Consider the following 12,591-nt stretch of genomic DNA (forward strand, 5'->3'; position numbering starts at 1 on the left):
GGAAGGTGTGAGATAGATCCTACTGTTTAATGCACTGGTGTGCTTAATCTTGGATCGCTGTTCAGCGATTCCATGGAGGACTTGGAGATGTATCTCCCCACAGATACCACATGGTTTCTTTAAATTACAGTCCTCTGGATGATGGGAACGTCCGCATTTCCAGCACCGTTTCCCCTCTGCTATCCATTGCATGAGGTTTTCTGTAGATTGCTCCTTTATTTCTGAGCACTGGGTTATGTAATGCTCTTTGCTGTGGCAGAATAGGCAATGGACTTTGGATTTCTTCCATTGAGAGGGCTGAGATACCGGCTTAGGTGATTTGACACTTTGGAGTTCTGTACCATGGTAGACTGAAGCACTCTGTCTTTTCGATCGGGTTGAATCCTTTCCCTGAAGTGAGTAGGAGGATTTCTCTTTCTGATAACGTTCAACTAGTCTACTGGATAGACGCTGTTGTTGAGCTTTACTCTGCAGCCAACCAGAAAAGTCCTGAAGATTATATGGATTGAGGCTGGCGACATTCAACTTGCCTTGCATCTGTAAGAACTCAATGAAATTGTCTCTGAGATACTTGGGCAGTTTGCTGAGGAGCCGGTCTACATGGGAACAACAGCTGAGTTCAATGCCTCTCTGGCCCTCCAAGGATAGTAACATACTCACAAGAAGATGAACTCTTAAGGCAAATGACTGGAAACTACTAGCTTCACCGACCTTCACATCTGGAGCGTTGAGTATGGCTGCTATTTCGCTCTGTGCTAATTGATGTGGCTGTCCATAATGCAACTGCAGAGCCTGCATGGCTGCTGTATATGGCCGAGCTTCATGTCGACAAGACTGTCCAATCATTTGAGCCTCTGGAAGTTTAAGATGTTCAAGTAGCACGTGATATTTGTATTTCTCTGACAGCTCAGGATGTGGGTCTAGTAGATTATCCAGAGCTAGTTTCAGATTAGCGAAATCCCTTTCACTGTCTACAGCAAAGTCTGGTATGGAAGGTTTAGGCGCTCCATATAAATTAATGGGAGGTGAAGGAGCTGTCTGACAATTATCATATTGTGGCCAAGTTACTTGTTGTGCTGGGTAGTGAACACCATGTGCACCAGTATAACTAGGCTGTGCTGGGTAGACACCAGGATAATTAGGATGACAGCCAGCATAAACGGAAGGTACAGAGTGTTGCATCGTATGTATTGCAGTCTGAGGATTAGTGGCCCATTGCTGCTGGGACAAAAAAGGGCTGCCTTCAACTCCTAAGGACCTTCTAAGTTCAGGAGGTGACTTATCTTCATACTGCCTTTGTAGGAGTAACTGTCCTTGTAAAGCAGCATCAGAAGCTGTAGGGAGTTGTGGAGACACAAAGCATGATGATGGAATTGAGTGAACTGAACTCATACTATTCAGTGCAAGTGTTTGCTGGGCAGACTGAGCTCTTATGGTACCCTGTGCCACGTTTCGCATAACTGGAACTTGTAAGATTGGAGGTAAATCAGCTCCTTTTTGTTTAGCGCTCATTGCATCAGGCGGAGATTCTGGAAAGTCAACTGGTGTCTTTGTGAAGTGTGGAGCAGTCGAGGTAATGTTATGAACAGACTCAGGGGAAAGTGCTCCCTTCTGAGATGCTATATCCGCTTCTTGGAGTGAGAGGTTATCTGCTTCCTCCTCCAGTAGGAAAGCATTAATGCGTTTTAACATATCCTGTCGACGCTGCTGCCTTTTCTCATAAAGAGACAGTCTGCTTGTAAGCTGTGCAATCTCAGCTGACTCCTCCCTCTCAGCTGCAGAGATGTTTTCCATCAATTCTCTCAGGGACATTTTATCAGTTGATTGAACTCGTTCTGCTTTACGTACTGGTGTAGACATACTTGGCAAGGATGATGCTCTGTCCACAGCTCGGTTTACTGCTGAAGTCACTGTATGTGTTTCTAGTGAGCTTGGTGGGGGACTAGTTGACCTTGGAAATTTATAGTCCATAACATAGTCCTCCAGGTGCCTAGGAAGTTTACTCTGTCTCACTGGTCTCCCAGATGACTGGTCTGGACTGGACGGGTTATCATCAGGCAATGACATATCTGTAGTAGTCAGTATCCGGCTCGAAGGACCATGTTATAATTTTGAATTTAGCTGGATCAATGTGCACTGACCGCCACAGTGTTCTTGTCAGAGAACTCAGAGTCATGGATAGATGATAGCCTTTTAATGATTGCTTTGGCATCAACATAGATGGACATTTGCAAGGTTTTCTAAAACAATGAAAGAAAATAATAATCAACATAAATTCACGTAAGTGTTACATTGTAGATATAAATGAAAAACTCAACATGAAGTATTTGCTTCCTTATACAAGTTATAACGATCGCTATTCAAACTTCAAAGGATTGACGGCATATAATACAGCGTGCAATTCACGTGCGGTAAATCGGCCGCTTTAATATAAACGAATAAACTTAGAAACACTATCTACAACAAATACTCTTGCACTATAACAGTAATATTGAAATAACACGGGTCTTACTTGTCCGTTACTCGTACAATGTCCTTATAATGCAAGCAATCCCGCAAACTTTCCGGTCAGAAAGGCTGATGCAACTCTGTGGCGCTACGCTTATTCTCAGTCTACTAAATCAGCGTAGGCTCCGCAACTGCGCTTGTTGCGCACTATTCAGTGACACACAGCGCTGATTCTGTGCGCATCTCCGTTATTATGCTAAACATGGAGAATTCAGAACAGTGATCATTCGTTGTAAATCATGTTATAAACATGGTAAATCATACTAGAATGTGGTATATCATGGTATCACAACATTGTTAATTGTGTTAGCATGTGTCCAGGGCCGAGTTTTGCCACTGCAAGCACCACTCACATTTTCTTCAGGAAATGTACATTCGAGTTTATAGTTATTATTACAGTAAATACATGTAACGTGTAACAATAAAGTGTAACCAAAAAACCTGTAAAAAAATACCTCATCAAATGAATGGTTGTTGTTTTCAGTGCAAAGAGTTTCTCATTTCCCCAGATTAGTGTGTCAACATGCCCCATTACTAGATCAGTGTGTGTTGTTAATAATGCGCTGTTTTCCCCTGTGCAATAACAGTGAACATGAGAGTGATTTGTGTGGAGAAATGAAGCAGATGTTGACTGGAGTAAAGTGTGAGTTCTGCTCTCGGTCTCATATCTGGTGTCGTCAGACCTCAGGTGTGAATAAAGCTGAAATGAATGAAACACTCGGCTGATGTTTGTCTCTCTACTGGAGTCACACACAGATCTAGTTTAGCAGAAGGAAAATCTAATGAGAAAGAGGACAATCACTGCTTTGTCTAGTTGTCTGTGAAGAACTCAATATTCTTATTGCTCTTTGATGTCTGAATGTTAATATTAGTTTTGTTTGATTTGTTCTTGTAAATTACAAAAATAATAGTTGAACAGAAAATGATTGCTGTAAAGTTTTGACATTTGAAAGGCCGAAGCTGATGAAAGGTTAAACTGGTCAGGAGGGTTTTTTTAATGGAACATTGTTAATATTATTTTTTATCTACAATGTGAATTAATGTTGTTTACAAGTAAAATTGTAAATATATGTGAGAAAGAGAGGAATCAAACTAGTATTTATAACTTTAATAGTGCAAAATATGAAAATAATGCAGATATTTATTAACATTTTGTCTTGTGCAAAAGTAATACACTTGAAGCACATTCTGACATTCATTTCTGAAATGAAAAGAGTGAATCAGTTTAAATCATCCATTAACATCTAATGATCAAAAACACAACGCTGACAAAACAGATTACAGTCCAATAAACAGACTTACAAAGAGTAACAATCAATTCAGCCTTTATTTCAAAGTCCCTCATTTACAAATATTACACAGAACATTGTTCTGGTGATTTATCATTTCATAAACAGAAAACACAGCAGATTATCAGAGATCAGCATTAAATCTCTTTCATAAAGAAACTCAACATGTACAAAATGGAAACTGAACACACAGGACCCCAAACGAAGCCTCGAAGTGTTTCACTAAGTGTTTCATCAGGTGTGGTCCGCCGAATCAGCGTTTGATTGACACGGTCGGGAACAGACCACACAATCGCACATCTGTATAAGTGAAGTCAACGCATATTGACCTCGTGGGTTTTTGTGAGAGGAGTTTGATTTTGAGATAGCGGATTTTTGTTAATATAGTGACATAGTGCGATTTGATTAGTTATAAGCTATTAAGGCTTATATTTAAATTTACACAACACATTGACTGATAGGCTAGAGACAGACAGAGCATATAGATTACAAACTTTTGGGACATGGTTTAGAAAGTCCATAGCCCTGTGCCCTACAACCTAATGTCCCAATCACAACTGCCAATCATGTTAAAAATAGCTTCAATGTGAATATAATATAATATTGTGTGAATATACATTTTATAGGTCTACGTATGAGTACCCAATAGCCTATACTGCCAGTGACGACATCATTTTGCTTTTCCTATTTGTTGTAGGTATACATTCCATTCCATTTTTATCTGCACTCTGAGCATAAACGTTCATAACCTTACTTTGTTTTTTTTTGTTGTTTTTTGTTGTTGTTGTTTTTTTGCCCAGAACTCATGATCCACTAACTTACTGGAAAGAGAGCAGTAATTTTTCCTCATTTGTATGTCCTAGCTAAAAAATATCTTTGCATGCCAGCAACAAGTGTCCCTTGTGAGAGGATTTTTTCAAAGGCTGGAGAAATTATCTGTAAAAAAAGAAGTAGGCTAAGTCCTTCCAAGGCAGAGAAATTAATATTTTTGAATAAAAATTTCTAAAAAAGTGAGACATTGTGGCTTGATTTCTTTTATTAATATTCATTTTGCAGGACCAAAATAACATTATGCACAGTGAGGAGCCTATAGGTTACAAGCTTCACATATTAGAAGAAAAAAAAAAAAAAATGGCTCGTCAAGGTTGTTTCAGATCAACACCTACAAGTGACCACTAGGTGTCACCGTTGAGACGGGTGTCGGATTGATTCGAAGCCTCGACACAATATGGCACATTTGGTTCAAAAGTTTCATTGGTTCACGAAGCCTCGATCTGCCCATCACTACTTTAAAGTAAATATTCAACAGAAGCGTGTCAATTACACGTAAGAAATGTGTCAGGGACGTTTGTGTGTATTATTTGTGAGATTTTGTTGACTAAACTTACCTGAAAGCAGTGAAACCAACAGCGAGAGACGGGAGTTTTGTTGTTTGTCAGTTGTCGATGACGTCACGTTTCCATCTGCTCTCGCGCAGCGCACGTGCTCCAGTGATTGATCACGCGCATGCGCATTAAAACACTTCAAAGTCACGCAGCATTTAAATAAACATATATAGAATTAAAATATATAACATAATTTAAAATATCAATATCAAAATATCTTATAACCTTAGGGGACCGTACTGACGACTATGTCAGTTGGTAATCTGCCTGTTAATAGTAAGTGATATTAAAATAATAACCTGCAGAGAACGTTCCCAGAACGTTCTCTTTAGGTTATAAAAATAAAACCTAAAAATAACCTGCAAGGAAACGTTCTGGGAAGGTTCTCTTTAGGTTATTAAATAACAACCTGCAGGGAACCTTCCCAGAACATTCTCTTTAGGTTATAAAAATGAAACCTAAAAATAACCTATAGGGAACGTTCTGGGAAGGTTCTCTTTAAATTATAAAAATAAAACCTAAAAATAACCTGCAGGGAACGTTCTGTGAAGGTTCTCTTTAGGTTATTAAATAACAACCTGTAGGGAACGTTCCCAGAACGTTCTCTTTAGGTTATAAAAATTAAACCTAAAAATAACCTACAGAGAACGTTCCTAGAACGTACTTATTTGGTTCCCAAAAAAATAACCAAATGGGAACCATATGGGAACGTTAGGGGAACGTTCTGTGTTTGCTGGGACACTGGCGAAGATCGCATAGCTCCTGTTCTCAGTGCCTTAGCTTGGATTATATCTAATCTAAAACTGACTTGGCTGCAGTTCCATAAACCAAACACCCATATTCAATTCTTCCTCTAATTAAATATAGCCTATATAAATTTGCTTCAAACAAGCTATATCTGCTCCCCATTCTGTTCCGGCAAGACCTCTCATTAAATTCATTACCCTTTTACATTTATCTACTACGTTACATACATGATCCCTCCATGTAAGTCTTGTGTCAAAAAACAAACCAAGAAATTTTAAACTTTTAACCCTTTCCAAATTACTACCATACAGCTCCAGTTTTATACTTTCATCTATTTTATTCCTAGTAAAAAACATAAACTTAGTCTTCTCAATAGAGAATCTAAAACCCCATTTCCTTCCCCAATCCTCCACTAGGGTTAGAGCTTCCTGTACCTTCTTCAGAGTATACTTCACATTTTTTCCCCTTTTCCAGACTACCATCATCTGCAAATAGTGACTTTCCAATTCCTGGCTGAACATTATAAAAACATCATTAATCATTATGTTGAACAGCAATGGACTAATAACACCTTGTGGTGTCCCATTTTCTACCAAACACCTTCTAGATGTCTCTATATGAATGAATACTTCTATTATTTAAAAAGTCAATTACCCAGTTAAACATATTTCCCCCAATTCCTAGCATATGCATTTTAATGTGCATATGCATTCGCTGAATTATCATCTTTTCCCGGTTTTATTATAGGAAAAATAACTGCCTCCTTCTATCCTGCAGGAATCTTTCCTTCCTCCCAGACTTAATTAAATACGTTTAAAACCTTCTGAATTCCCTTATTTAAATGTCTTAACATACTATAACAAATTTCATCTTTACCAGGAGCTGAATTCTAACACTTATCCAATGCATTTCTTAACTCTCTCAGTGTAAATGCACTAAAAAAAAAATTGTGTCTAAACATAAGATTTATGTATTTGAATTGCATACAAAATTTCCATGCATTTGGATTACATAGTTTTAACATAAACCAATCAATAATCTGAATGTGATTCATATTTTTAAGTCATATATAAATGAAACAGATAAGATTTATGTAATTGTATTAATAAACTGAATGTGATTTATATTTGTCAGTCATATGTAAATGAAACGGGTAAGATTTATGTAATAGTACACAGAAAAACACCAATGTTAAATTAACACTGCTCAGTGTTCATATGTGTGCACACTACAGAGTTAAAGTGGTGTTGAAGTTAATGAGAAAATTAAGTGATGATTGATCGTTAATGATGAACACCTGCTGTTAACAAGCAGAATCAATGAAGGAAAGAGAAACACAAGAACTACAACAGACTTCAGCCACAGCCTTAGATGAAATCAACTGAAGAGAAAAGAAGACATTAAATCTGTGAAGATCTCAGCAGAGGAGGATTAAACAACATTATTACCAGCTTCACTTATTACTAACCAGACTGACTTTATTTCATTTCTGTTTGAATGAAATCAATAGTTGTATTTTAAGACACCATGATGGTGGTTAGCGTTTAGCGTCATGCTGAAATATCTGGTTGTAAAGCTCTTATAAGACGATACAAATATTTATGGTTAATATTGCCTTTGTATCCAACAAATGAATATTTAGCTTGATTGTTTAAAAAAAAAAATACAACAAAAATGACAATCTTTCATTTTTTAATCTTAAATTTTATTGAATGGACTATTTATGTCTGATGAGTTAAGGAAAGGTAAGGAAACACACTTTTTAATATTATGCATTTTTGCAAAACAGTCTTGAGTAGCTCAAATGCAAATTACTGAATACATGGAAAGTCCTAAAGCGTATGGCTACTTCTAAAATTATGAAAAATATAGTTTTCCATTTTTATCCAGAAAGGAAACCTATTCACATATACCTTATTTCCTAAAGAGTGAAGGAAAGAGTGTAAAGAATTGCGAATATATTCTCATTCAGTGTCCATCACTTGAACAGATTCATCCACAACATCCAGTGGTAATGGAATAACTGTTTTTGTGAGCACAGCAGTAGTGCCTGGCTTGTATCTGTAGGTACCCTCCCTGGTGATTTAGAAGAAAGAGAGAAAATGTTTTTGAATGTTAAGAGATTTTATGAATAAATATGTGCAGTTGTAAACTCAGAAGGTTATTAAAAGAGGATTGATCAGGATGAGAGTTGATTAGGGGTATATTCCAGAAAGCAGGTCGTGCATAAGTTTACGTGGTAAATATACAAGTAAATATATAGCAATATATAGTATTATAATGAAACCTTAACATTCGGTTTCATTAAAAATGTCTACAAATTTATTGTCTTTAGTAAATCCTGACAGTGTTTTTTTTAACCCCAAAAATCTGGCCCTATGTTTACTAAAAAATGACATAGAATAGTTCACAAGTAAGTGAATAGAGTGCTGCAGGGAAGACATTTTGTAGGCCAAAACCCAGAAATGAGTTAGCATTTTAGCACTTCTGGTTCCACCGTCCTGAAGTCAATAGATTTTAAAAGGTTTTTTTTTTTTTTTTTGCCAGAAATAAGGTCTGTGGCTAGGGTTAGGGATTAGGGTTATCATTGCAATTTTTTAAAAAGTTTTTACTTGTCTTGAAAAAGGCGTTGCTAACAAGTGGCTTTGTGAATGGGACTACAAAGGTTGTCAGGGACATTAAATGTCATCACACTGTACTGGAAAAATCATCTACTCGCTAGTTGGAAGTTGTCAATTTGTTGGAAGCTAGTGATGGTGAAGCTGAGGTCCTGCGATGTGGTGTAGTTTGTTTATAGCCTTCTGACAATTGTATTTATAGGCTTCAGATTTAAAAGTTGTTAATTTGTGAAGATTATCATGATGAACAAAAAAGTGTAAGAATCTTCTTTTTTTTTTTTTTTTTTTCACAGAGCTTATTTTCTGCAATAATACAAAAAAGCCAATGAAAACATCCTATTGAGTTTTTGTTGAGGGAACCAGGGTGATGCTAACTTCTGGGTTGGCCAACAAAAATAATAATCACTGCAGAGCTCTATACTAGGATGTACCTTCCTGTATGAGTGTGTTCACAGTGAACATATTCTTGAGTTGACTGAACTTACTTCTGGCCGTGTTTTGGAACCGATAACTGAGTAAGAAATGTAATCAACCAAGAGTTCGGAGTAACCCTGCTTTCTGGAAAACCCAGGAAAATGGATACATTGAAACAAATTCTCATTTTAAAATGATGAAGAATTAATGTTACTGCATTCTTCCACATTACACTTCCACATTCATCTTACCTCAGTCCTTTCTGAACAGGCTGGTCATATCCCCTCAGATAATCCACAGCTTTCTCTGTGATCACACATAGGTCTACATTGCTGCCAGAACCAAGGTCACAGAAGATGCCTGCAGTGATGGCATCTCTCACCAGCTGCTTTCCTTCCTCTAGCTTTACATTTCCCAAGCGTTTATGTAGGTGTGGAATTGACAAGAACAAATACAGAACGTGTGTTTGGGAAGTGGGATTCAACAATAAAGATTACACTGAGGGTAAGAAGCAAAGAATAAAAATAAATGTCAGATTGAATTTGGTAAAAGTAAGATCAAACATGCTCGCTTGACACACGAGAATGATTGAGGTTCATTCATTGAGCTTCTGCAGGGACCAATGAGGTCTGTTCTCGAGCATCAAGCAAGTGTTTGTACTTCCCCTTTGAAGGGCCCTCAGGGGTCCGTAGACCCCTAGTTAAAATGCAAATGTAACTACAATAACAGCATATACAATACCATGTTGGAAAATATCAATAAGAATGTCTTAACCGTTGTCTGACCTCCATATTTGGCTTGTAACGATCTTCAAATACAGAAATGGCAGCAGCTGCTCCAGACCCTGTAATATATAGTTTTGATAAATAAGTGCAGAAAAAACATGTTTGATTGTGTTCATTCAAATAAAGGGGATAAAGTACCCATGGTGAGGAAAGGAAGCTTATCATAGGAACCATGAGGGTAGACACTATAGAGCTGTGGGCCGTTAATATCCACACCTCCCACAATTAGAGAAGAACCAATGTGCCCCTGATACCTACAAAAAAAAAAAGGGAAACAGTCAGCCCTAGTCCTGGACCTGGATAATATATATTTAAATAGCTCTTTAAGATAAACTAATATTATCAGTTAACTAGTGAGCAATATCTTAAATAAAGAAAGAATGATGTATTTTGATGTATCAGTCACTTTGCCTTAATCACTTAAATCAAATTGAACGACTATGACACTTTCACCTGAACAGCATCTGTTTGAGCTGTCGGGTCACCATGGCCACAAGAGGAGGTCGTCCTGTGCTCAGTGAGTGCAGTTCTACATTTGAAGACATCATCTGAGTAGTGACCTCAGCATCAGCAGCAACACCTGCACCACAACAGCTATTGTGGTAAGAAGAACGAAAGAAAAAGAAAACAATAAAAACAGGCACTATAAAATTTAGTTCAGATAGAGACTTGAACTATGATGATGAGCAACCAAAAGATTCACTCACTAGATTTTGGGAGCTATGTAGTGGATTTTCATGCAGTTTTTATCAGCTACGACCATATCATCCGTGGCTCTGGTGTCTGCACCTAAAATCACTCCATCCTAAAATAGAATCCATTTATTGTTTGGTTTATTATAACTAAATATTACATACCATCATATTAATTTAATATAGCTAAGTTTTTTGCAATTACTTGAATTACAATATAGACTTAAATGATATGGAAATGAATTACAACATAGACTTAAATTATAAATATTTAATCAGTAATTAACAACACAAATCATGCTTTTGCAGCGTCAAAACAGACTTTGAATATCAGGCCAGCAATGGTGGTGCCAGTCTTCCTGGCGTTTGGTGCACTGTAACCCTTCTCTGATAAATTTGCTTCCAGAACAGCATTTCTATAAATGAATAAACAAACAGATACAATACAATTAAAAGATATGGCATTATTAAGTTAGGCCTACTTTTTGTTACTATTATGTTGTTTTAGGAGTAGGCCATGTTTAGGGGAGAGCGGGGCACAAAGTAACGCTTTTTGACTTTCTCAGTTTGTGCAAATCTACTTATGGTTCAGAGTATTTATTTTTTCCCCACATTAATTTCCCACATGTCTAGTACAATTATGTGTTTTTGTTTTATTAATACAGTATATACTTTTTTCTTGATATAGCCCGAAAAATGGAAGTGAAATGTGACAACATGCCCCATAGGTGGGGTACATTGTAACATGTGAGGGGCACATTGTAACATAACATATGGCAGCTTAAAATGTTATCTGATCTAATAAAAAAAATATACAAAACAAACTAAAATATTTTCTAAATAAAATACAATTAAAAAACTTTTTCATATAAAATAATGGCAATTTTTAATAATTAAATATAAACTCATTTTTTAGTTTTGACCACGAACACATGAAAACACAGCTACAACATAGTTCAAAACAAATAAATAATTAGAAATTTCTGGACATTGACTCTCAGTCTTTATTCACCCTTTTCTCACGTTTTCTCAATAAAATTAATAAAAGTATAGAATATAATAGCATATTTCTAATAGGGGCACATTGTAACACAGTGTGACAACATGCCCCGCCTGCACAACTGGGATTTAAACCCTGCTAGTGTCTTCTGCTAGTTAGTGAAGCATTAAAGAACTATCTCAACTGTCTCATCTTGGAGATTAAAATAATATCAGATTTGTCTTATTTTAAATAAACACAAAAAATAGAGATGAAAAATTAACTTAAGTAAGAAATTTACTTTTGCTATGGTTTAATAAATGTCTATGAATATCTTCCAAAAAGAAAATAATTTTGGCGGATTTTTTTTTTTCTATATAGTGTTGTTGATATGGCAACTAGTAAATAAACAAAGTTCCGTCATCCTAGCATGTGCGGAAGTATTTAAAACAAGCGTGTTACAACTAACCCCGCGTTAGGTTGTGCCCCGCGCTCCCCTACTCATTCATGTGTCAAAACACTTTGATGTTTTGCAATCGTTTTGGCTTCGTCAGCATATTAGCGCTTGGCAATCAATGTAAATTGTAGTAATGTCTTGATCATATTATTTATTGTTTACGTCTTGATCATGTTGTTATAGATGTCTCACCTGCGTGTGTTCTCAAAAGAGAATCCTCCGGTCGGCGTCTTTGTCGATGTGTGCAGCATCTTTCACCTGCACACTGTATAATATGTAAAGTATACTCTAACACTCAGCTTTGGGTAAAGCTCTTTCTGATCACCGCTTTTGAACGTTTACTCGCTTCAGCTTTACACAAAGAGTCGGTGCGTCAGCACTTTTAACGCCCCAAACTGCAGAAGTTCCTTCTTTCACTTTCACTTCTGACACATGATCGCTTCTCTAGGCCATTCAGTCGAATGAAGCAGTTACTCTAACCGAACGGTTAGGGGTTAGGCCTATTTGTGCATACAAATAGGTAAGTCTATTTTCTTGTAAAAAAGTTTTATTCTATTATTGATCTATTTAATCTGGCCAATTTACAGTTTTTCTCAATTGTTTACACACAAATTCTGGTACTTGAGACACAATGACCACAACATGTAACTCATTCACCAACCCCCTGAGCCAATTCTGCTAAACTACAAGCACAATTCCTGCTTTACACTCAAATTG

At 36.8% G+C, this 12,591-nt stretch overlaps 2 protein-coding genes across 2 annotated transcripts in view; one reads left to right on the forward strand and one right to left on the reverse strand.

The window, feature by feature from the left end:
- Window positions 1–12,591, forward strand: part of LOC311294934 (uncharacterized protein) — a 453,797-nt gene that overhangs the window by 80,317 nt on the left and 360,889 nt on the right. The window lies entirely within an intron of this gene.
- Window positions 7,613–12,294, reverse strand: LOC311296119 (proteasome subunit beta type-7-like). The gene is made up of 8 exons (XM_084417765.1): window positions 12,067–12,294; window positions 10,761–10,854; window positions 10,454–10,551; window positions 10,200–10,340; window positions 9,885–10,000; window positions 9,747–9,805; window positions 9,213–9,364; window positions 7,613–8,005 (listed from the first exon to the last, which is right to left on the reverse strand). Exons 1-8 carry the CDS (start codon window positions 12,123–12,125, stop codon window positions 7,894–7,896), a joined length of 831 nt encoding a protein of 276 aa, XP_084273891.1. The 5' UTR covers window positions 12,126–12,294; the 3' UTR covers window positions 7,613–7,893.

The sequence above is a fragment of the Rutilus rutilus genome (assembly GCF_951802725.1).
Source record: "Rutilus rutilus genome assembly, chromosome: 1".
Taxonomy (NCBI): domain Eukaryota; kingdom Metazoa; phylum Chordata; class Actinopteri; order Cypriniformes; family Leuciscidae; genus Rutilus; species Rutilus rutilus.